The sequence below is a fragment of the Suricata suricatta genome, chromosome 2, assembly GCF_006229205.1.
Source record: "Suricata suricatta isolate VVHF042 chromosome 2, meerkat_22Aug2017_6uvM2_HiC, whole genome shotgun sequence".
Lineage (NCBI taxonomy): Eukaryota > Metazoa > Chordata > Mammalia > Carnivora > Herpestidae > Suricata > Suricata suricatta.
In genome coordinates, this window is record NC_043701.1 from 134,764,397 (window position 1) to 134,790,453 (window position 26,057).

General features: G+C 36.9%; 2 protein-coding genes across 5 annotated transcripts in view; one reads left to right on the plus strand and one right to left on the minus strand.

Moving 5' to 3' along the window:
* ECD (ecdysoneless cell cycle regulator) overlaps window positions 1-17,491 on the minus strand; it is a 28,651-nt gene extending 11,160 nt beyond the window's left edge. Inside the window, exons 1-9 of one of the 2 annotated variants that reach the window (XM_029931907.1) lie at window positions 17,315-17,491; window positions 15,943-16,157; window positions 13,185-13,302; window positions 11,002-11,089; window positions 10,712-10,890; window positions 9,617-9,809; window positions 8,930-9,058; window positions 6,983-7,111; window positions 4,819-4,904 (exon numbers count right to left, since the gene is read on the minus strand). In XM_029931907.1, the coding sequence (XP_029787767.1) occupies window positions 4,819-4,904; window positions 6,983-7,111; window positions 8,930-9,058; window positions 9,617-9,809; window positions 10,712-10,890; window positions 11,002-11,089; window positions 13,185-13,302; window positions 15,943-16,147 (1,127 nt within the window). In that variant the 5' untranslated portion in view covers window positions 16,148-16,157; window positions 17,315-17,491. The remainder of the gene's footprint in view (window positions 1-4,818; window positions 4,905-6,982; window positions 7,112-8,929; window positions 9,059-9,616; window positions 9,810-10,711; window positions 10,891-11,001; window positions 11,090-13,184; window positions 13,303-15,942; window positions 16,158-17,314) is intronic. The other variant, XM_029931908.1, reaches the window with a different exon arrangement.
* A 65-nt stretch (window positions 17,492-17,556) lies between these two features.
* The window catches only part of FAM149B1 (family with sequence similarity 149 member B1), an 81,930-nt gene continuing 73,429 nt past the window's right edge, over window positions 17,557-26,057 (plus strand). For 2 of the 3 annotated variants that reach the window (XM_029931910.1, XM_029931909.1), the window contains exons 1-3: window positions 17,557-17,791; window positions 22,921-23,025; window positions 23,961-24,090. In XM_029931910.1, coding sequence (XP_029787770.1) covers window positions 17,745-17,791; window positions 22,921-23,025; window positions 23,961-24,090 — 282 coding nt within the window. In that variant the 5' untranslated portion in view covers window positions 17,557-17,744. The remainder of the gene's footprint in view (window positions 17,792-22,920; window positions 23,026-23,960; window positions 24,091-26,057) is intronic. The other variant, XM_029931911.1, reaches the window with a different exon arrangement.

Sequence of the window (26,057 nt, forward strand, 5' to 3'; positions counted from 1 at the left end):
GGAGACACAGAATCTGAAGCAGGCTCCGGGCTCTGAGCTGTCAGCACAGAGCCTGATGTGGGGCTCGAACTTACAAACTGCGAGATCGTGACCTAAATCAGAGGCTTAATCAACTAAGCCACCCACGTGCCCCTGACCTATTTAGAATGGAGCAAATCAAATTATAGAATGGACTTGCATTAATTTAAATAAAGGTCTGCATACCTTGCTAAATCATGTGAATGACAGGAAATTGTCCCTACTCCATATTATGTAAATATTACTAGGAAAGAGAAAAGAAATACACAAAGAATCATAACAAGTTACAAAATATAAAATCATATAGGAATACCAAATGCTATATAGAGTCACAGAAGATAATTACATTAATTACAGAAAAGTTTAAAAAAACCCATTATCTCTCTCTTTTTTTTTTTTTTTTTTTTTTAAAGAGATAATGGTAGTAGTTGAGTTAGGCCTTAAAGAATGGGTAAGACTTTGACAAGGAAGATCGGATAGAGAAACTTCAGGCAAGAGGGGAAATGAACACTTGTATAGAGGCAGAGACATGAGGAACATGTTCACAAGGCAAACGGTGCTCAGTCTGGTTTATGCGTGGCAGAGGAGGCTCAACAGATGGTCTGGGAGGAGAGCACAGTGAGCCTGAAATGGCTCAGTTTGGACTCAATGAAATAAGCAGTGGGTGGCACTGATGGCTTCTTTTTTATTTTTAGTTCTTAAGAGATTTAAATAGTACAGACAAGTCCAAAAGATGATATGACCAAAAGAAAAGGTGATATAACAAATGTCCATATTCCTGCCACCTAGAATTATAATATTGTTATACTTCTAATCTAAAGGTATGATTACATGTTGACCCTTAACATAAAAAATTAAGCAAGTAACATATGCACGTACTTAAAAAATTATAGACAAAGCTAAAAGTTTTCCTTTGATGACCAATACTATCAGTTCAAATCCATTTTGTTGCTACCCAGAAGTGACTGCTCTCACAAATATTCTTCTGGTCCACCGAGTGTGTGTGTGTGTGCGTGTGTGTCTGTACGTGCTCATGCACGTGTATGTATCTATGTTGTAACTGCTCTTTGTTCTCTTTCCCTGGAATTTTATTCTCCCAAAAATCTGTATGCCTCATTCCCTTACTTCATGTATGTCTCTTCTCAAACTAAACCTCCTTGGAAAGGCCTCCTTGACCAGCCTATCTAGAAGAGCAGCCTATACCTCTCTCTCCTCACACAGTTTTTTTCTTTAAAGTACTTATCTCCATCTAACATCATATAGTGGTTTATTGTCTTTCTCCTACATTAGCACATAAGCTCCATAAGGGCAGGGAGACTTTGGGTTTGCTTCTTGTATCCCTAGTGCCTGGGAATACTCAATAAATATTGGTTGAATGAATATATACATACCTATATATAATATATAGTATTGTATGTATTAAAAATTTTTATATGTAATAGCATCCATACTATACAAATTTACAATTTGCTTTTTTCACTCAACATCATGTTTTCAAGATCTGTTTATTTAGATCAGTGGTTCTTAACTGGGGACAATTTTGCCCCCAGAGGACATTTACAATGTCTGATGATATTTTTGGTTATTGCAACTGGGGGCAGAGTGGACTGCTATTGGCATTTACTGGATAGAAGCCAGAGATGCTGCTAAACATCCTATAATGCACACAACAGTCTCCCATGACAAAGAATTATTTTGTCCAAAATGTCAACAGTGCCAAGGTTGAGAAACCCTGGATCTGATTTACATATATTTAGCTAATCTCTGGTTAACTAATGGATAATAGTCTATCATACAAATATGGTGCAATCCACTTATCTACTATTGATGAACACTTACATTACTCAATTTTCCACTATTACAATCTCTAATAATTTTTAGGAGAGGGGGTAGCATGACTAAAGATGTATTTCAAGCAGATTCTCCTGGCTCTAACCATTGCACTGGAAGAAAAGAGTCACTAGAGGTTGGGAAACAAGTTTAGGTATTGCCATAGTTCAAAAAATAAGTGTTAAGAAATATTCCTATTAGAGTAGGTAGGCAGCAAAAGAGAAAAATGCAAGACACAAGATAATGATAGAAAGGATTTAGGGGGCAGCCTGGGAGGCTCAGTGGGTTAAGCTTCTGACTCCTGATTTCGGCTCAGGTCATCATCTCATGTTTCATGGGATGGAGCCCCATGTCAGGCTCTGTGCTGACATAAGGCCTTCTTGGGATTCTCTGTCTCCCGCTCTCTCTGCCCCTCCCCTGCTAACGCACATGTGCTCTCGTGCTCAAAATAAATAAGCTTAAAAAAAGGAGGTCTAGGTGATAAGGAGGATGGTAGTCTATTAAAAAAGAAAGTGGGAAACAGTCTATGACATTAATCTAGGTGTTAAAAAAAATAGTGGGAATTCAGGAACAGGTGTGGAGGGAAATGTGAATTTGGTCTTAAAGTCTCTTCTGCAGCACTATTTACTAGACTGGACATTAAAGCTACTTATACTTCTTTCTCCAATAGTAAAAGCGTGTGGAGTAAGTTACGGTATATCCGTTTGCTGAAATGTTGTGCAGCTCTTTAAAATTAGAGCTGTCACCTTAGAGAGGAGCCTGGGTGGCTCAATCTGTTAAGCATCCAACTTCGGCTCAGGTCATAATCTCATGGTTTGTGGGTTTGAGTCCTGTGTCAGACTCTGCACTGACAGCAGGGAGCCTGCTTGGGATTATCTCTCTCCCTCTCTCTCTGCTTATCCCCTACTCGTGTTCTCTCCCTCAAAATAAATATTTAAACTTTAAGAAAAATAAAATAAAATAAAATTACACTTATAAAGATTGTTTAATGTCATTGGAAAGTATAAGATCACAATGAGTAAAATTATGGGCAGGATACAAAATTTTTATACAGTACAATTTAAAAAAATCAACTATATGGATATGGGGAGAAAATCCTGGAAAGCAGTAGATCAAAATGATAATAGTAGTTGACTCTCTGATATATATTTTTTCCTTATTACATCTTTCTGTTTTTGCTATAATGTATTTGCTATACATTACTTCTGTAACAACAAACTTCATTATCTATTTAATGTTTATTTTTTTTTAGAGAGAAAGAGACAGTATGTGTGTGCAAGTAGGGGAGGGGCAGAGACAGAGAGACAGAGAATCTGCACTGTCAGTGCAGAGCTCAACACGGGGCTCACACTCACAAAACTTGAGATCATGACCTGAGCCAAAATCAAGAGTCAGATGCTGAACTGACCGAGCCCCCCAGATGCCCTAACAAACTTTCATTATTTAAAAATAACTACCCAACCACCAATCTATCTTATTTGGTGTGAGGAGTCAGACTCTCCTACACCTGAGTCTAACTTCTTAACATCTCTGTAACCCAAGCCTGTAAGGTAACGAACGTGTCCCCAGACAGAGTGGCTCCTTGAGGTGATGGGAATCATCTGGGGCAGACTCCCCTAACCAGGAGGGCCATCTCTTCCTCTCCTGACTCTCTTCCTCAAGTTTTCTGAAATAATACCCTAAGAAGACATCCTCTTTTTACCACCAATTACTGCCGTAAAACTGATGGGAGATGGACAAAGACGCATGCAGACTCTTCTAAAAGAGTCAGGACTGCTGAAAAGTCATTATTATCCCACAGACACTGAGGCTAGAGTTCTCTCAGCATCAACTTTGCTTCACCAGTCCTCAAAGAACATTCCATTACACAAATAAGTGATATTTGAGATCTAAGCAAAGTGACTGGAGGTCAAAACCAATTACGTTTCCTTGAGGAAAAAAAGGCCAACAAAATGGAAAATACTCACACACAACTTGGGACCTTTTAACCATAATATATACAAAGCTATTTCTTTCATGTTATTTAATAACTTTAAATATCTCAAATTCAATTTTATAAACATAAATTGAATTTTTTCCAAAGTCAAAATCTGACCTTCGATTCCTGAGCTCGATAAGACCAAAGCTTTCTGCTTGAGCTCTATTTTCCTTGGTGCTGCACTGACTAGGAAGTGACCTCAGCGGACAACTCAGATAATGCAACCTCATCTATTGTGATTGTCTTCTTTCGAGGGTATTATTTCCTTCAATTTTGGCCTGCTTTTGTTTTAACTACTGTGTCTTCAAATAACTGTTTCTTATATTCCATCCGGAGTTCATAATTACACTTGGCAGGGGGTTAGCTGGATGTGTTACTCCACCATTATGAGAACTTGACTTTATTAAATTTTAAAGGGGTGCCATTTCCTTCTAACCTTATGTTCATTTCTTACTTACCCCAGGAAATGTACGGCAGGTCAGAATGAGATTTGCTTTGAAAGCTGAATACTTACTTTATCCTATGTTTTGGCCTCTCCTAAAAGTAGCTAAACACAGCCAAGAGCTCAGCTCCTATAGGAATTAAGCACATGCTCGATATCAGACTGCCTGAGCTCAAATCCTAGATTTGTCTCTAATTAGCTGTGTGACCTTTGGCAAACCACTGAATCTCTCTTGGCCTCAGCTTCTCTGCTGTTAACAGGGAATGATAATAATCATACTTATTTCACAGGATTGTAAGAGAGATCAAACAAATTTGTAAGTACCAATAAATGTTAGCCATCAGGTGGTGATGATGATGATGAGTGCCAGATCCCATATCTTCTGTACCAACAAGGTCTCTCCCCCAGGTCAGCCCCTTCAGCAGTCATGATCCTTGCTGTTAACTCTTTAAATATAGCAATTCCAATTTCTGCCACTATCTCAAGAGTGAGTAGCTCCTTAACTTCTGGCAGGTTACCACTCTGCTTGGTTAGGTAGTGATAAACTCACCTTTCTGGCCGGTTCACTGAGAGCTGGAAGTAGTTCTTTGCCATTTCTAGCCTTGTCTGGTACTGAGCAGAACCTTCTATTAGTCCCTGAAAAACAAATCATAACATTATTTACATGGTGTCACTGAAATTACCCGCTCACCAGCAATTTTCAGGGAGGCAGTGTGCGACACGTTGTTCGGGCATCACGGGGCCTGGGTCCCAGTCCCTGTTTTGTCCTTTGTGTACCTGTTTAGGCTCCAGTTTCTCCAAATAAGGGGACTAGATTATATGTAGTAGTTCCTAATCCTTTTCACCATTAAGGACCTCTTTCCAATTTGAAAGATTTGCTACCATTTTCTATACTTAATTGGTTATTAAGAAATAATTGACTTGTAATTAATATATAAAACAAAATAGGACCCCAAAATAGCATCATCCCATTTTAACGGCCATTTCTGCTTTTTACATGCATGTGTATTTTTGCATTTGTACTTAATATTTTACATTCTTTCAAAAATATACTATGATATCATAAGTGCTTTTCCATATTGCTACAGTCTTTATATAATTTTTGAAAATGTTTAATTCCAGTATAAATAACATACAGTATTATATTAGTTTCAGGTATATAGTACAATAATTCCATACATTACTCAGTGCTCATCACAGTAAGCATACTCTTAATCCTCTTCACCTATTTTACCCATCCTCCCACCTCCTGATAAACCATCAGTTTGTTCTCTAAAAGCTAAGAGTCTGGTTTTTTGTTTGTTCTTTCTCTGTTCATTTGGTTTGTTTGTTGAATTCCACATATGAATGAAATCATATGGTATTTGTCTTTCTCTGACTGACTTATTTCACTTGGTATTATACCCTCTAGAACTATCTGTTTTCTTACAATTGGCAAGATTTCATTCTTTTTATGGCTGAGTCATGTTCCATTGTGTGTGTGTGTGTGTGTGTGTGTGTACACATACCATACCTTCTTTATCTATTCATCTGTTGATGGACACTTGGGTTATTTCCCTTGGCTATAAATAATGCTGCAATAAACATATAGGAGTATATGTAGCTCTTTGAATTTGTGTTTTCATTTTTTGGGGGGTAAATACTACTGGTAAAATTATAGGATCATATGACAATTCTATTTATAATTTTTTGAGGAACCTCCATACTATTTTCCACAATGGCTGCACCAGTTTGTATTCCTACTAATAGTGCGTGAGGTTCTTTTTCTCCACCTTCATAGCAACACCTATTGTTTCTCGTGTTTTAGATTTTAGCCATTCTGATTTAGCCTCACCATCTCAGAGGATTAGTGAAGTTGAGCATCTTTTCATTTATCTGTTGGCCATCTGTATATCTTTGGAGAAATGTCTGTTCATATATCATCATATTCTTAATGGACTTTTCTACTTCTTGGATGTTTTCTTAACAGATTATTCAAAGTAAAGGTTCTTAGTTTTAACCTTTCTATAGCTCCTGGAACACACTACCAAATTACATTCCAATTAAAGTTCTATCAAAAGGCAATGTTACCAGTATTGTAACTGGGTATTAATTTGACTGCACGTCCAATAGCACCAAACATCATTCAGATATGCATTTTTCACCTATGTGAAAAAGGCTTTATTACTGTGTTGATAAGTACATCTTTTTTTTTTAATGTTTTATTTATTTTTGAGATACAGATAGTGCGAGCAGCGGAGGGTCAGAGAAGGGGAGACACGGAATCCGAAGACAGGCTCCAGGCTCTGAGCTGTCAGCACAGAGCCCGATGCTAGGCTCAAACCCACGAATCATGAGATCATGACCTGAGCTGAAGCCAGACGCTCAACCGACTGAGCCACCCAGGTGCCCCAAGTACATCTTTACAAGAAATTTATTAGTTGCCTTTTGGTAATTTTTTTACTCCATTGGTGTCTTCATGTTTGCCTTATGATTTGCAGTTGTTCTTCTGATACAAATGATAATGTTCATCATTTTATATAAATGTTATTAACTTTTCTAAAATATTGGAAACAGTTCATAGTCACTCCCTCATTAACACCGTACTAGAATAGTCCCTTTTAATTCTAGCTTCTGTAATAATGTTATACATTAAATATGGACCATAGGTCTCTAATTCACTGGCTTGATTTTCCTTGGATTGTACAGTTTTACAAATACACTGCAAGTCCTACCTTAAAGTAATCATTCTTCTTCAGACTTTCAAGAAAGCCCGCCCAGAGTGGTGAGGTAGTCATGAAGGATTTCTTGGAGTCAGAAAAATGCGGGCTACATTTGGAGCATAAGATTTCAAATCCATGAGCCTAGATGGAATAGACAGAGTTTTTATTAAGTTACTTTCTTTCCATTTAGCCACACTTCAGAATTAGGTGATTGGACATATCAGCATATGTACATTTATAACACTTTGGATTTTATGAAAAAATGACTATTTCCAATTTTTCATTTTTTTAAGTTAATTTTTTTTTGAGAGAGAGAAAGAATGAGCGGGGAGGACAGAGACGGAGAGAGAGGGAATCCCAAGCAGTGGAGCTTGAACTCATGAACTGTGAGGTCATGACTGGAGCCAAAATCAAGAGTCAGACAGATTCTTAACCAAGTAAGCCACCCAGGCGCCCCTCCAATTTTTCAATCTGTATAAATAGATTACTAAAAATTATACAGAGAAAGCAAATAACACAAAACAAAGATTCTTGTTCTCTTCAAAGAAATTTTTCTTGCTGATCACAAAACCAGAAATTTAAATTTGTTGTTTGCTTAAAAAAGGCTTATAAAAGGCTTCTCATCTAACAGAAATTATAAATGAATTCAGCATGGTCTCAGATATAGTAAAGGGAAGGAATCACTTCATTTTAAGAGTCCTTTGATTACAAAATATCATGAACGCACATGGCAAAGTAAGTTAGACAAGGAGCTTTCCTGATCACTCTAGAGGAAACTACTGTTACTAAGTTCTTGCATATCCTTTCAGAAGTAATGTACATACCCAAGCAGAAGTGTGTATATCTGTGTCTGCATATCCTATTCCATCACTAAATGGTAACATACACATTGTTCTAAACCTTGCTTTTTCACTAACTCATATGCCTTCGAGATAATTTCGTATGATCACACAACTTTATCCAAATCACTTCACAGGCAGGCTGTAATTCATCTAACTATTCCCCTGCTAATAGACATTTGGTAATTTCCAATCTTTTGCTACCAGAAATAATGCTGTCATGAGTACCCTCACATATCTATGTACACATATAAAATATATGGAGTATAAATATTTAGAAGCGAAAATGCTGAGAAGAGTTGTGTATTTTATATACTGATGGATACTGATAAACTTTCTAAGAGATTGAATCAATTTATATTTCCATCAATGTTTGAAAGTATCTCAAAAACATATACCAATCTAGTATACGTTATCAAATTTTCTGATATTTGCCAAATGGTAAAAAAAGCACTATTTTGTAGTTTTAAGTTGTAGTTCTTTTATTATGAGCAAGGGCCAACATTTTTCTTATGTTTAAATTAAAAATCATCTGTATTTCCTTCTCTGTGAACTGTCTGTTCATGGTTTGTGAACATTTTTATTAATTAGTATTTCTTTTCATACTGACTTGTAGGAACTCTCTATATATTATAGAAATTAGCTTTTTAAAATGGCAAATATAATGCTTTTCTTCAGGTTTATTATCTTTGATGTTAGTTATAGGGTTTTTTCTTTACAACACAGAAATGCTTAATTTTTAATAATAAAACTTACCAGTCTTTTTTTTTTAATATAGTTTCTGGTTTCAAATCCTGTTTAAAAAGGCCTTTCCTACTCAAATTGCCAAAATTCTTCTGAGGTTTCAGATTTTATAGTTTTAATGTTCTCATTTAAATACTTTATCCACCTGGAATTTATTTTCATATAGGTGTGAGAGAATGAACTTTAATTTTTTTGACAGCTTTCCAGTTTTTCTATTTTCATTTCCTAAATAACCCATTTCTCCTTCTTGTTTGAGATGCCACATTCTCATGTAAATAAGGTACATTTCTAGTCTTTCTATGCTGTGCCATTATTCTATTAAGAGCCGTTTTACCTAAAGGAAGAACATAAAATTTTATATATGTAATTTCATTACCAACTTCATGCCCAATTCATGGGCTCTGTATTGGGGATGGGATGGAGGAGGCATCTTGTATCCACTCCGCCGGTCTGGCACAAACCTCTGTTGCACCAACTGTGCATACAGACATTTAGTGAAAGTGACCTGGACATTGGGACACAAAATACATGAGTATTCCTGAAAGTAAAAATTCAAATAATCATTTCACAGTTAATAATTCCATTTATGAGCTTCATATTCATATGAAATACAAAGAAGATTCAACCTATTTACTGCCTACATTTTTTAGTAACAGCTTTATTGAGATACAATAACTCGCATACCATAAGACTGACTGCAGGATCTACTTTTTAGTTATCACTAATTGAATTCTTATCAATTACATTATATGGCAGTTTGGGTGTGTAGAAGACAAAGAATAATCCTAATTCTTTGAAAGAAATGAAATATTTTATTCCTAAGGAGCAAATAAAATAGGAAAAAGATGGCCAGAAAATATCTAGGAAACATTTAGATATAAACTAGGGAGTGAAGTCTCTTCAAATCTTCCTCTACTGGAATGGGAGAAAAGAAAAAAGGAAAAAAAGCGTATTAACTTGCGCTGAGGAAGCAGAATATTTCCAGTTTTTTCTAGTGCACAATTAAAATGGTGTTCGACTCTCTTGCTAGTGAGAAACCGAATGACCACGAGAGCTGCCTTACCGATGTCATGATCCGTGTTTCAGGCGAGAAAGTCTTGAAAATACGACAGGCTCGCAGGTCAACGGGGTCCCGCAGGTAAAAGGCCTGGACTCCTGCAGCCACCAACCTGGGGCGCTGCTTTAACACCGCCACAATCCCCGCTGGGAGGAAGCAGTGTGCTCGGTGGAGGGAGGCTTGAATTTTTTCTGGATATCTGTGACAGGCAACATAATTATTTTTGCTTTATGATATGTAAATATCTAGAATTCCTATACCATTTACTTCCCCTCCTCCTGTCTTGGTTCATCAAGATATGTTGAATGACAAGAAAAGTGAAGATATAGCTACTATATACCCTAAAACTGCAAAAGAGAAGACAGAGAAAGACAAAAGGTAGGAAGAAATGGAAAATAAAGGGATGAAAGTAGTTCAATAATAACAAAATGAAAACTCTACTGTTTTTTGGAACAAGGATAAAATCAGAGTTTATTCTTCTAAAACAATGGTACAAAGTATAATGAAACAAAGTTAAAAGAAATTTTAAATTGTTAACACTTGAATGGTAGTGAACATTAACTAGGTACTCAAATGTGAAGTATTAGGTAAAAACTGTCTTTTCTCAATAGAGCCTAAAGTGTTCCACACAGGCCAAAGAATCCTATACAGAGCCCCATAAAGCACACTGTGCTCCCTTAGGTTTTCATTCCTAAAGGTCTCAAAAAACTTTAAGCTCCACGTCTAGTGCGGAGCCCAACATGGGGCTTAAACTCATGACCCCGTGATCAAGACCTGAGCTGAATTCGAGAGTTGGATGCTTAACCACCCAGGTGCACCAAGGTCTCAAAATTTTTATCTGTGGATATAGATAAAACTTAGCTACAATATTTAAGTAAATAAATGTAAAAATATTGGGAAGGGAATATAACATCTATGAATGGGAATTAAAAGATAGGTCTGTTCCTTCATTTTAAAACCTATTTAGTCACGTTTATGAAGGATGAAGACAGAATGAAAATGAGCATTAATCTAGGTAAAAGATATTCTACATTCAGTGAAAGACTTGAACTGCATTAAATCAAAAGGTTCTTTGACTAGCACTGAAAATACTTTTCTTACCCTCGAATGCGCCTATTCACAGCAGCTTGTATAGATTCTGAAGCCAAAATTTTTTCTGGGTGTGTTGAAATTATATTCAATGCTTGTGGGATTGTTGGGGGTGTGGGGGGTAACCAGGATATTGCTCCAGGTTTCCTTGATGCAGGAATAATGCACAACTCTCCCTGGTGGAAAAATACCTGGAAAATGATACATTTTAATTTTCATTCCGGGCATGGGCACTGACAGACGCTAGGTACGTAGTAACATGATTTCATCTCTGTAAAATTTCCAAACTTGGGTACACTTACCCTATTGGCACTGTTATCAGGATCCAGCCATTTAGGAAGAAAGTCAGCAGCTTCTATTAACAAGAATTCACCATCATTGTCTTCAATCCTAATGCAAAAGAAACTCCAGTTATGTTATATTTAGGGTGGCTATTTGGAGAATGGCACTAGCAAAGAACAAGCCTAAAAAAGCACCATTATATCATTTTGGGAAGAGCTTTAAAGGTCAGCAGAGTCAATGAGAATGAGCTTAGTTTTATACACAAAAAGAATGAAAGGTTTTATTTTATTTCTTTATTTAAGGACTGAAAGGTTTTAAAGCAGTGTAGAAAAATGGTTAGAGCTCTGGCAGAGACACAGAGGAAGTTCTTTCTTTTTCTAATTAAAAACAAGGGGAGCCTGAGTGATTTGGTCAGCTCAGGTTATGATTTCACAATTTTTGAGTTTGAGCCCCGCGCTGGGCTCTAGGCTGACAGCTCAGAGCCTGGAGCCTGCTTCGGATTCTGTGTCTCCTTTTCTCTCTGCCCCTACCCTGCTCATGCTCTGTCTCTTTCTCTTTCAAAAGCAAATAAACACTAAAAAAAAAATTAGAAACATAACCGCCGACAAGATGGCAGGTACCTATTAGTTAAAGAGCTTTATAGGCCTGCTGTGTAGGTATGCACCATCATTATATAAAGATCAGAATCCACACACAAAAGGCATTGCCCTCTCCCTACTACCCTTGTAAAGATAGAAACAACTATCTTTGAGTTTGTTTATTTAAAATTCTATCATTTATTGGAGCGCCTGGGTGGCTCAGTCAGTTAAACATCTGACTTTGGCTCGGGTCATGATCTCACTGCTCATGGGTTCGAGCCCCAAGTCGGGCTCTGTGCTGACAGCTCAGAGTCTGAAGCATGCTTTGGATTCTGTGTCTCCCTCTCTCTCCGCCCCTCCCCAACTCACATTCTATCTCTCTCTCTCAAAAATGAACAAATATTTAAAAAAATAAAAATTCTATCATATATTAAAAATTATTGCTAATTATTTTTAGGTGTGATAACAGTAGTGTTTAAAATTAGAGTTCTTATCTATTCTATTTACATCTTAAAAGTACTTAAAGATCAAATGGCATAGTACTGGAGATCTGCTTTAAAATAATCTTGCTATGGGGGCGCCTGGGTGGCTCAGTCAGTTAAGCCTCTGACTTCGGCTCAGGTCATGATCTCACATTCGTGCGTTCAAGCCCCGCGTCAGGCTCTGTGCTGACAGCTAGCTCAGAGCCTGGAGCCTGCTTCCGGTTCTGTGTCTCCTTCTCTCTCTGCCCCTTCCCCTCTCATGCTCTGTCTCTCTCTGTATCAAAAATAAATATAAAACATTAAATAAAAAATTTTTAAAAATAATCTTGCTATGTAAGAGGAGTAGGGGAAGGAATAGGGAAAAGCTATTGGTAAAGAAGGACCATGAATTGGTAATTATTGGAGCTGGGTGATGAGTACACATGGGTTCATTCTGTCTACTTTCATGTTTGAAATTTCGATATAAAAATCATTTTCAGAGTTGTTTTTCTTTTTGTTCTGCTGGGGAAAAGATTAGGGGGATGGATCAGAATTTGGGGGCTAACAGGAAAACCAGAACATGTGGCAAATGGGAGAAATGCCCTCTGCTGACATAAGTTGGTAATTACAGAGAACTATCAGTTTCCACTTTAAACAGATTTAGAACACAGTGTTACCTACTTTGCTTGCAATACTGTTCACTGATTTTTCTTTAAAACTTTCCGTATATGATTTCTCAATATATATGCATAGAGAGACAGAGGTATAGTAAAATAGAGGAAGACACAGTAAAGAAATCTGTAATACGTATATATATATGAATGGAATTTTTTCTATTTTTTTTAAAGAGCAGTACACCCTTTGGTATTGTTTGAACTTGTTTACCATCTGTATTTGGTCTTTCATAATAAGAATAATTTTTAAAAAACTAAAATAGGCAGATTTTGTTTAAAAATTTTAGAAGTTAACTTCTCCATTGTACTTTAATTTTTCAAGAAAAGGGAATCACAAGAGAAAAGAAAGAAAACAGACAAGTCACTTTCAAAATCTATGTCTCAAATTTGTATAATTTCCACCAGACAACCAAAAAATTTTTACTAAATGTACAAAAATGTAGTCAGTTTCAACAAGAGAATTCCTTTAGATTATTAAAATAACTAATACCTTGCTACTAACTCTGGAAATTCCTTTGTAATCTGCTTTACTACATAAACAATAAACCATTCATCCTCAATGTTATCCCCAAACTTTGTCATGCCAAACATATGAGCAGGAACATCTCCTAAAAACAAGAGAAAAGCAATCATATAACCAAATAAACTTGTCTGTGCACATAAAAATACAAGTAATCATTCAATTAAGCAAACATTCATTGACTGACTATGCTGTAGGTACTACAGCTGGGAGTTAGGGTTGCTTTCCTGAACAGGATATGACAGACAACCACGCCATCTCAAAACAAGATAATGAAAAAGACAAAAAACAAAAAAACCAAGATAATGAACAGAGAAATGCATTGAGGGCTCTGTGAGCATGATGAATACCTGAGCTTTGCTCATGTGGAAGAATGACCAGAAGTAGGCTTTTCAGAAAAAGAGAAGAGCATGTACAAAGGCATATAAGCATGACAGACAATAAAATGTTCTAGGAATATCAGGAAGATGGAGCAGGAATTTTTTAAACAAGTGCATGATTCAAAAATACGTAGAACTTAATACACTTTTAAACAACCCAATAGTTAAAAGAAGAAATCAGAAATGAAATTAGAAAATACCTGGAGACAAATGAAAATAAAGATGTCACACTAAAAACAGTGATAAGAGGAAGTTTATAGTTCTAAAAGATTTCACATCAACAACCTAACTTTCCATCTTAAGGAATTACAAGAAGAAAAAGCTAACCTAAAGCTAGCAGAAAGGACATAATGAAGGTTAGAAAAGAGATAAATGAAACACGGAACAAAAAAAAAACAATAGAAAAAAATAAAGTGAGTTGGTTTATTGAAAGATCACAAAATTGACAAAATCTTAAATTACTAAGAAAAAAAGGGAGACACAAGTAACTCAAATTAGAAATGAAAGAGGAAATGTAACAACCTATACTACAGAAATAAAAAGGACTATAAGGTAAAACTATGAACGATTGTACCCCAACCAACTGGATAGCCTAGAAGAAATGAGTCATTCTTAGAAATGCACATCGTATCAAGACTGGATCACTAGGAGACCAGAAGGAGACTGAATTACTTCTCATCACTAGAAAGAGACTGAATCAGTAATCAAAAACTTCCCAATAGAGAAAAGCTCACTGGAGAATTTTACCAACATTTAAAGAAGAATTAACATCAATCCTCCTCAAATTCTTACAATTGAAGAGGAGGGAATACTGTCAAACTCATTTTACGAGGCTATCTATCATTACCCTCATAATAAAGCCAAACAAAGACAATACAGGAAAACTATGACCAATTTCCCTGAAATACTGATGCAGAAATCCTCAACAAAATACTAGCAAACTGAATTCAACACATTAAAAGGACTGTACACCATGACCAAGTGGAATTTATTCCTGGAATGGAACGGAATGCATACGAAAATCAATCGATGTAATCCACCACATTAACAGACTAAGGGTCAAACAAGTACATTATAGAGTGTTTTTAGAGCTGCCATGGCAAAAAACAAAACAAAACAAAACAGATGGGAAGAACAGCCCAGATCTCATTCCAGATCTCTCAATTTCTTCAACTAGAAAAGCTAGAGTGTCTATTTTTATCTACCTTATATATTAAACTTCAATTTTAACTTCATCCGGAAGCAATGGGGAACTGGTGAAGGATGTTAGGCAGAAGAATGACATAATCAAATTTGTGTTTTACAAGAGTAACTGGCAACAGTGAAGAACTAGATACTGAAACCAGAGAGGTTAGTTAGGTAGCTGCTGTAGTCTTCCAGAGGAAGAGATTAAGAGGGTCTAGATTGTAGCTAAGCAAATGTAGGAAGAGGTCATATTTTAGGAGTAACCACAGTGGGATTTAATGCCTGACAATATGGTGAAGTGAAGAGCTGAGTACAATGTTGAACTACTAACAAGCTTGAATAACTAGGTGGATAGCAAAGCCATCAAGGTAAACAAGAATATATTGGGTAAAAATGATTTTCTAGGAAAAAGATAAGGACTTGGTTTTGGATGTGCTTGTGCCAATGTGTTCTTGCCAATAAATATCACATGTGTTTCAGTAAACAGGGGTTCAATAAAATGAACACCAGGGAAGACATTTGGCAACTGCCAACCAAAAGATAACAGATAAACACTAAATTGAGACCCAGATTGACAGTATCAAAAGATGCCAGACTCCTGATCTGAAATAAGACCCTAGAATAGAGCCTTGGTCAACTATTCAAGAGTCATTTTACTAAAGCTATGTGAAATAAGAAAAAGTGCCATATTTGGCCAGAGATCAGATCTTAAGCACCAACAACACAAAGAAGCATGAACCACGAAGGAACCTCAAAATGCTTCTGAAAAGCAAATAATGGTCATAAACCCAATTATTGCTCTTTATAAGCCAGGTAGAGCCAAATGGATGAAAAAAGGCAGCTTTCGAAACCCATGATTAAGAATGAGGAATACAGAGTAACCATTAAAGGAAGCTATGGTTAAGGAAGCAGCTGCCTGGATTTGTTGAGTATGTATTCGTTTCTAAGGTAATTACTATTAGAAAGCTTTCATCAAATGAATTTAAAAATTTTTGTTTGGGTTAGGTTAAGGGCTTAACCGATTATAGGCAGGCATCACTAATCTAAAAAATTCAGTTTATAAGTCTCCTGACAACACTGAATGAACTGTGAACTATTATACATCACTGTTGTCAGAATTAAAACTCACATGTAGCAAATGAAAATAAGTAAAAGAGACATACCTTTTCCAGGTTTGTATTTGAGATTGAAAGGCTGATTCTGCCAGATATAGGGGACCAGCATGGGTGCAAAGTGGGTCATTATCTTCTCAATATACTTCTGAAGAATCTCTTTGTGTTTTTCTGGGTCCCTTGGTTCATCTGGTATCAGGAACAAGCGATACTCCACAGCGTCTTCCACTGTAGCAAGCTTCACATTTCCCTCCATTCTTTGAAAACTACATTTAAAGTTTCAATAATATAAACCATATAGAATAATGTAGAATATCCGAATTCCCGAACTATCATAGATGATTCCATTGTTTTCTAAATTTGTTATCCACATGCTATCATTTTAATTTTTTGACTTGATCAAGTATTAATAGTAACACCTACTTAATATTCTTTTAATGAGGTTTATGTTCTTCATACTTGAAACTTTATTAAAGGAACTTTTGATATAATACAGTAAGTGGAAATCCAGTATCTCATTCCCAAATAGGTGTGTAAGAATTAAAATAAAATGTTTGCCCTTGTACTAGCAGTAGTGTATTTGAGATATACTGCAATAACACTTTATGTTTCAATACTATCAAAAGTCCCACTTCTGCCACTAATTAGTTGTGTCACTTTGGGCATGTCACTTTCTCTCTCTGGGGCTTTTTCCTAAACTGTAGAATGAGAATGTTACTGTTTTCTAAAACCCTCCCTAAATTTAAACTGCTATTATTTAAAAGCTCTTAAGAGCAACCTCCCTTATGCTGCAGAATTTCGGTCTGTTTTTTTTTTAATGAATATTGTACGCATAGGGAAATAAAAAACATTCATGGCCTATCATTTCACCCCAAATAATCAGTCCTTAGTTCTTGATACTACAGCTGTCCTAAAACTGCTCCCTTTTCAGGTCTCAGGGGGTACAGCTCCGGTATATTAAGAGGAGGTAGGAAAGACCCCTCCTTATTTTCTAAGGGATTTCCTTAAAACAAAAGTGCCAGCTTTCTATTGCTGCCAGATGAGGCTTGGTAAAGACACGCACAGTTCGACTTTTCTCCTTATTCGGTTTTCTAATGGACTAATTAACCGAGGTCGAGAGGAACCTGCATCCGGACAGTCACCGCCGTCTGTCCAAATCCTCATTTGGCTCTTAACCCAGAGGAACAGATAATTCTGTCGACCCACCCCATACTGCCAAGCACACATTTTAATGAAGAATTTAGTGTCAGAACTGGAAGGAACTTCGAGATCACTCAGGCTAACTCCTTGCTGTACAGGTGAGAAAACCGGAGCACAAAAAGAGAAGAGACCACGATGCAGAAGGCTGAGCTGGAGTACAGTGCTCTTTACTCAGACTAAGCTTTCTTCCTCCACCCGACAAAACGAAGCCAATCCCGCTTACGATTTTCGGGCCTCCCCCTCACGTCTCCGCTGCGGCACCTTTCCTCGACCGCCCCTCCTACCGCGTCAGTAGCAGGCCAAGGCCGGCCCAAGGTCAGGCCAGACGCCTCTCGGGCCCTTGAGGCCAAGCGGATGCCCTGAAATACCCGCTCGCCCCGGAACTCCCAGCAGCGTCACTGCTGCGCGTCCGCGGGAACGTTAGGTGGGTACCCAGGTGCATTCGTCACTTCCGCCCCGCGGGGACGCAGGGCGGGCGGAGGACTAGAGGGGTGGGGATCCTGGAGAGGTGGCTGTCCGGAGTCTAGGCGACGGGGCGTGACGGGGCCGAAAGGTGGTGGGAGGGGGCCGGGCCGGAGCCGGAGGGAGGGCCGAGTCGCGAGGCCCCCACCCTGGCGTGCCCGCCCCCTCCGCGGCGGAGGAGAAAGAGGAGGATGATCTCCAGATACACCCGGAAGGCGGTGCCACAGAACTTGGAGTTGTGAGTGGACTGCTCCGCCATCCTAGCCCGGGCCGGGGGAGGCTGAGGCGCCGTGGGCGCTCTGGGGACCCTTCCCAAGCAGCGCTTCCAACCTTTCCTTTCCCGTGGTAGGAGAAAGAAAATCTTCCGAACTGTCCCCTCCCAGCCTTGTCGGACGCTCCTCTTCCACCTACATCTCCAGCTAAGGGCATGCCTCTTGTGCTGCCCTAGGACTTGGCCCTCTTGGGCTGCACTTCCTGAACTCAGGGACTGGGTCTCCTATGACATTTGTAGTTTGTTTACTCAGTGCTTCATGCTTCACTGTCAGTGGCCACTGACGAATCGAGAAGTTACCAATAGCTGACTGAGTACCACAAAAAAGTTAAATACATCTAGTGCCAGGCACCTAGCAGAGGTGCTTACATGCATTAGCTCACTTAATCCTATTAGCCAGGATACCAGAATAGAGAATATTATTTTGCACATTCTACAGACAACGATTCCAGATTTTTAAAAATCGTAGCAAGCCAAAGATTACACAGCCAGAAACCAGTGGAGCATGCAAACCTGGTGTCAATCTAATCCTGAAGCCTTGGTTATAACCATTACATTCTGTTGCTTTTGTAAAGCAAAACTTAAAGATTCTGATATTTAATTACAGAGCAAATATTCAGTTAAATACACATCTTCCACCTTTGGTGAGGTGTTGTAATTTAGCAAGTAATGATAATGTCCTACATTTATTAATGCTTTACACTTTCAAAAAGACTTTCACATTTTGATCCTTGCAACAATGCTGTAGGATGGGTATGATTATCTTTCAGTTTTTCAGAAGATGAAATATCAGAAAGGTTACACATCCTAAGATTATGTAACCAATAGTTTTGAGCGTGGCCTTTTAATCCTCAAATCCCAACTTTTTCCTCCATTGAGCTATGTAATTTTAGGAACTACATATTTGTCAATTAAATATTAAGTATAGAGGCGCCTGGCTGGCTCAGTCGGTTAGGTGTCCCACTCTGGCTCAGGTCATGGTCTTGCGCTTTGTGAGTTCGAGCCCTGCATTAGGCTGTGTGCTGACAGCTCAGAGCCTGGAGCTTGCTTCAGACTCAGTTTCCCTGTCTCTCTGCCCCTCCCCCACTCACACTGTGTGTGTGTGTGTGTGTGTGTGTGTGTGTGTGTGTGTGTCTTTCTCAAAAATAAACATTAAAATTTTTTAAAAAATATATTAAGTATCCATGGCAATAACAGGCATGGAATTTTCAGTCACTCTGGGTTTCTGCCTAAGCTCCTCTCTAGCCAGGTGACTTTTAAGCAGGTTACTAAATATTTGAGCTTTCATTTCTGTACTATAGGACTAACACCTTACCTAAAATATATCTGAAATGATGGCACAGGTAATTGGTAATTTTCTTGGCCCTTCCCATCTTCACTTGGTACAATAGCCATTCCAAGAAAATCTGTGATCTCTTCTTGCCTTACAAAAGCTTACTATCTACTAAGTAATAGGATATCTATTACTACACAGTAGCAATTCAGATAATAAGCTTTTTAGGAAGTAGGAAGAAAAAAGTCATTTTCCAATAAAGGGAACAGATCTTAGCTAAAAGTCTGCTTTTATAATTAGCTCTCAGCATTCTGAAAATAGCAAAAAAAAATCTTTTGTGAAAAAAAATGCTGGTAGGCACTTAGTGGGCCAGAATTACTGATCCAGTATAGTTCTGTTACTTGTTCTCTGTCGTTGATTTGATACTCCCTGAAAATCACTCTCTCGAAAGGTGATTCTTTAGAAGAGCCCGTATGATGTGAATAATGAAAATAATGAAGATTATATGTATCTAAATGACAGTAAAATAAAAGCAATTTTTACTTTTGGCATTATGATTATTTGCTTTGAAGAAATAACTTTACCTTTCTCCCTAATAGCTCCAAATTACAGATATTGAAAAGAGTTAAAAAAAAGTGATTTTCAACAGCTTTGACACTAATAAAAAGTGATAAATTTCAAACATAAATATATAGTGAATGATATATGAACTACCTATCACCTACACTCAATAATTATCAAAAATCAATATATTTGCTACACCTATCTTCTTCATCTCTTTTCAGCCTCTCTGTCCATCATCTGTAAATAAGGAATCAAAATCCCAGACACTGTCATTTCACCCCTATATACTGCAGTATGCATCTCTAAAAATCCATTTTCTTATATAAAAACAATGTTATCATATTTAATATTCTTTGGTATTATCTAATAGTCATTTTATAGAGATTTCTTTGACAGACTAAAAAAATGTCTTAAAAAAATCTATTTTGTAGCTGGAATCCACAGTTCTGTTTACTACCACTGTCTCAAAGACAACTTTTGGTTGTAGGATTGTTGACTAAGAAGAGTACTAATAGCTCTGCACAAATCTATCCCTAACATTTTTTTTAAAGTATATTTATTTAAACTCAAGTTAGTTAACATACCATGCAGTATTGGTTTCAAGAGTAGAATCCAGTGATGCATCACTTACATATAATACCCAGGGCTCATCCCAACAAATGCCCTCCTTAATGCCCATCACCCCTTTGGTCCATACCCCCGCCTAACACCCCTCCAGCAACCCTCAGTTTGTTCTCTGTATACAAGAATCTTACGGTTTGCCTCCCTGTTTTTACCTTATTTTTCCTTCCTTTCTCCTATGTTCATCTGTTTTGTTTCTTATATTCCAGACGAGTGAAATGATACGGTATTTGTCTTTCTCTGACTTACTTCACTCAGTGTAATACACTCTAGTTCCATCCACGTTGTTGCAAATGGTGATTTCATTCTTTTTGATTGCCAAGTCTAGTATTCCATTGTATATCCATACCACATCTTTATCCATTCATCAGATGATGGACATTTGGGATCTTTTCATAATTTGGCTATTGATAGTGCTGCTATAAACACTGCATTTTTGTATCCTTTGGATAAATACCTAATCACTTCTCGGCCTTTTGGCTAAGATCAAGTGTGGATAAATACCTAGTAGTGCAATTGCTGGGTTGTAGGGTTGTATTTTTAATTTTTTGAGGAACCTCCATACTGTTTTCCAGAGTGTCTGCACCAGTTTGCATTCCCACCAACAGTGCAAAAGTGTTCCCCTATCTCCACATCCTTGTCAACATCTGTTGTTGCCTGAGTTCTTAATTTTAGCCATTCTGACAGGTGTGAAGTGGTATCTCACTGTGGTTTTGATTTGTGTTTCTCTGATGAGTGGTGTTCAGCATTTTTTCATGTGTCTCTTAACCATCTGTCCATCCCTACCATTTGAGAAATAATTTAAAATACGAACTCTACTACCAGGGCCCTTAGCTTTATGTTTATATATAAAAATGGTCCAATTTCACAAAACTCAAGTTATTCATTTGCTCTGAGAAGCCTCAGAGCCAAAGTACTTGCATTTGAATCCTGGCTCCATAACTTCCTAGACATATGACCTTAAGCAGGTTACTTAATCTCTCTGTGCTTCACTTTCCTGTGAAATAAGAATATTAGAGATTTATAATATATATTGGCATATTAAAGACCATGAGAAGACGTTTTATAAAGAAGCCTGTGTACTTTGTTTAGTCTATCATGTTTGTAAACTTATTCTATTACAGAATTTTGTGGGGGAGGAAAATTTATAGATTAAGATTTTTATATAAAATAATTGACCCCTTAGTTTATTCTAATATACATGTTGAACTCTAGAGCAGCACAGTCCAATAGAAATACAATACAAGCCACATACATAATTTTTAATTTTCAGGTAGTCACATTAAAAGAATAGTAGAAAGTGATAAAATTAATTTTTTGCCTTTTTATTTTGAATAAATTATAGATTCACTGTTAGTAACAAAAATAGTACATAGAATCCCATGAATCCTTCACCCAGTTTTCCCCGTGATGACAACTTATGTAGCTAGTATAGTATCAAAGCCAAGAAAAGATATTGGCATAATACTAGACTATAAATCAGTATTTATATCCACTGTTTTGTGTATGTGTCTATACAGTTCTGCGCAATTTGGTCTCATTTACAGATCTGTGTAACCACCAGTACAATCAAGATCGCTTTTTTATCACCATCAAGGAATGTCCTTGTATACCCTTTTCTAGTCACTTCCACTCCTTTCTCCATCCCCTGGTAACCACTAATCTTTTCTCTACCTCTATAGTTTTGTCATTTGTGAACATTATATAAATGGAATCATATAGTATGTAACCTTTTGAGATTGTTTTTTTCACCAGGCATGATGCCCTTGAAATCCATCCAAGTTGTTCCATGTATCAGTAGTTCACTCCTTTTTATTGCTCAATATTATTCCTCGTGTGGATATACCAAAGTTTAACCATTCACCCATCAAAAGACATTTCAGTTTCCATTTTTTCAATTGTAAATAAAACTGCTGCGAACATTTGTGTACAGATTTTTGTGTGAATGTCAATTTTCATTTCTCTGACATCATTTCTCAAGAGTGGATGGCTAGGTCTTATGGTAAATGCATGTGTTTTGGTTTATTAGAAGCTGCGAGACTATTCCAGAGTGGCTATTCCAATTTTATATTTCCACCAGCAGAGTATAAGTATCTGGTTTCTACACATCCTCGCTTCCATTTGGTGTTATTACCATATTTTGCTTTAGCCATGCTAATAGGTATGTGGTTGTAACTTACATTATACCTGAAATTTGCAATGAAACTAATTTTAAGAATATATTTCTAATCTATTATATCCAAAATATTATCATTTTACTATGTAATCAAGATAAAATTATTGATGAGCAACACGTTCTTGTTGTACTAAGCCTTCAAAGTTTTGTGCGCTTTAAACTTAAAGCACATCCCATTTCTGAGTAACCAAATTTTTAAAGTTTTTATTTAAATTCCAGTTAACATATAGTCTAATGCTAGTTCCAGGTGTCCAGTATAGTGACTCCGTACTTCCACACAACACGCGGTGGTGCTCATCACAACGACTAACCACACTTTAGCTGCTAATTGCCAGTGGCTACTGTATTGGACAGTGCAGTCCCAGAACAGTGGGAAGTAGGTGATTAACCTGTAGGTCAAGTTGCTGAAAAGGATATATTTTTCTTTACAGGAAATATAACTTTTTAAAAAATCTTTCACAGGAAAGGACTAACAAAACATGCGATTAATCATCATCCCCTTCCTGAGCAGCTGGATGACATTTCTTCTACCAATGCCGGCCATGAAAAAGATACAAGTTCCCAAAGGTAATAACACAAACTGTACTTGTTTGCTTATTATACTGGATAATGGCAAAAGTGATTTTTTGTTTTGTTTTGTTTTTTGGTTGTTGTTGTTTTGGCTTAGACTTGAGAGCCAATCTTGAACTAATGAAACACATTTTATCACATTTTCAGTACCATTCAACTTTTATTCTGGAACAGCTAAGGAAAACATCATCTTATAACCCTTGAAAAGTAGTACTATGGTATAGTTAAAAGCCAGGACTCAGGAGGAGTCTAACAGATATGATTTTTAACCCTGGTTCTGCCACTTATTAGCTGCGTAACACTAGGCAAATTACCTACCAGATAATAGTATCTCTTAAAGAGTGTTGTAAAGATAAATGAGGTAAAGTATGTAAAACTTGGCACAGTGATTGGCATATGGTATTAGCTGCAGTTATCATTTTAAGAAAGAGGGTACTGTAACTTCAAAGAGGCTTCTGAGAATCAGTGTGGTATCATAGAAAAATTATAATCATAAACCTAATTTCAAAACCTAGAACTCAATACATTATCTTTAAAATAAGGTTGACTTTTACATCACCAGGTTGTTGTGAGGAATAAATGGGATTATATCTACAAAAGTGCATGGTAAACTGTAAAAGTTCAGATATTACTTTCATATTTCTGAAATGTCTTTAGTTTTCAAGGGTAGATGTTATAAGTAGAATGTTAAAGTAGTTGTTGTAAACTATGACTAGAATTATTTAGAATCACTGTCATCAGTTTTGCAGGAATTAGGTAGGACTTTTCCATGATGCTTAATTGCCAAGTTCTTCATTTATTTTTGCTTCTGTAAGATATATTTGTGTATATGCTTGTCACCTAGTAAATTGCTGAATACTTAATGCTTCAGAAACTTGAGGAAATATAAGAATTTTTCTTTTTTCTCTCTTCCTTCCAAATTGTGCATTTAGTGAGTCGGACATCACACAAGAATCACCTTTTACGTCAGCTGACACTGGGAATTCAAGATCTGCTTTTCCAAGTTATACAGGCACAGGGATCTCCACCGAAGGCAGCTCGGACTTCTCCTGGGGATATGGTGTGAGTTGTATGTTATTGGTCTGATCAAGTGCTTTCCAGACTATCCTGGGAGTTAGGATTTATCAGTTTTGTCAATAGATTTCATTCCTTCACTCTCTTTCATGGATTCTTTACATTTTAATATTTTTCATCACTTTTTACTCTTTCAGTATTTCCTTTGCTTTTATGCATACAGTGGTTAATGCTTTTAGTTGCATGTTAGTATGGATCTGGGGCCCTGGATCTGCTCCTTTTGCTGTGTGCAGTCCACTAATGAGTCTCTCCACCACTAATGTTACCTTGTTGTTTAAATTGTTCTTAGAAGTTGATTATTAAATTATTATAGACTGGGAAAGTGATTTGATATATTGTTAAATGAAAAAAGCAGATTAAAAATAGTATGTATGCTGTGGCATTTTTCCATGTATATAATGAATGTTTTTAGCACCATTTACTGACTAGTTCAGGATTTCTGAGCAAGGGGATCTTTGGCATTTTGGGTGTGGCTATTGTACAGAAATGTCTTATGTGTAGCAAGATGTTTAGTATTCATAATCCCTTTATATTAAATACCTGTAGCACCCCCTAGTCATTGTGATTATTAAAAATGCACACATAAGGGGCACCTGGATGACTCAGTTGGTTGAGCATCTGACTTTGGCTCAGGTCATGATCTCACAGTTCCTGAGTTTGAGCCCTGCATCAGGCTCTTTGCTGTCAGCACAGACTCTGCTTTGGATCCTCTGTACCCCTTTCTCTTTGCCCTTCCTCCACCTGTGCTTTCTCTGTCATTCTCTCTCAAAAATAAATAAACACTAAAAAAAATACACACAACTTTTTTCCCTTTTCCATAGAAAGTGGTATCATTTCCTATAGAATTGTTGCATCCTTTCCCTACTGATCTGCTAAGCTACCTCTGCTATAGATTGAGTTTTAAAATATGAAAGGGTTTGTTCTGTTGTAAACTCACAAAACTAGTTTTAATTAAACTTTAGCTTTATAATAATTCTCTTAGGTACTTAGTGTTTGACCTAGACAGTTGCAGGTTAGTATAGATCTGGGCCCTGGATCTATTCCTTTTGCTGTGTGCAGTCCACTAATGTGTTTCTCCATCACTACTGTTACCTTGTTTAAATTGTTCTTGGAAGTTGATTATTAAGCTATTACAGATTGGGAAAATGATTGTGATATATTTATTGTTAAATGAAAAAAGCAGATTAAAAATAGTATGTATAGTGTGGTTCTAATTTGAGTTTACATATATTTTTGCTTATTCATATATTAGAAAAAAGGACTAAAGATATCTACCCAATATGTTATTCAGTCATTATTTAATGGGTGTTGAGATGAGATTGACCCATTTATTTATAATTCAGAATACCTGGTAGGGAATTCTGACTGCATAGTAATTGTTCATAATTCTCTCGGCCTATCCTTTACATGTATGTTAGAATCTGTTAAATTGCAAAGGTCAGTTTGGGGAGGATCACCATCTTAATGATATTGAGTTTTTCTATTCATGAATTTGATATATAAATCTTTTCATTTTTTTAAAGTTTATTTATTTTAGTAATCTGTACACTCAACACAGGCTTGAACTCATTACCCCAAAATCAGGAGTCTTAGGCTCTTCCAACTGAGCCAGCCAGGCGCTCCATAAATCTTTTCATTTAATATTAATTTTTAAAATATATTTTAACAAATTATTATACTTTTATCCATAAAGGTCCACTTGTTGACTATTTACTCCAAGGTACCTTATATGGTATAATATAAAAATAACATTAAAATTAATAAAAAAATGTATTAACATTTATTTATATTTGAGTGAGAGAGAGAGAGACAGAGCACAAGTGGGGAAGAGGCAGAAGGAGAGGGAGACACAGAATCTGGAGCAGGCTCCAGGCTCTGAGCTGTCAGCACAGAGCCTGATGCCGGACTCACACCCACAAACTGTGAGATCATGACCTGAGCCAAAGTTAGATGCT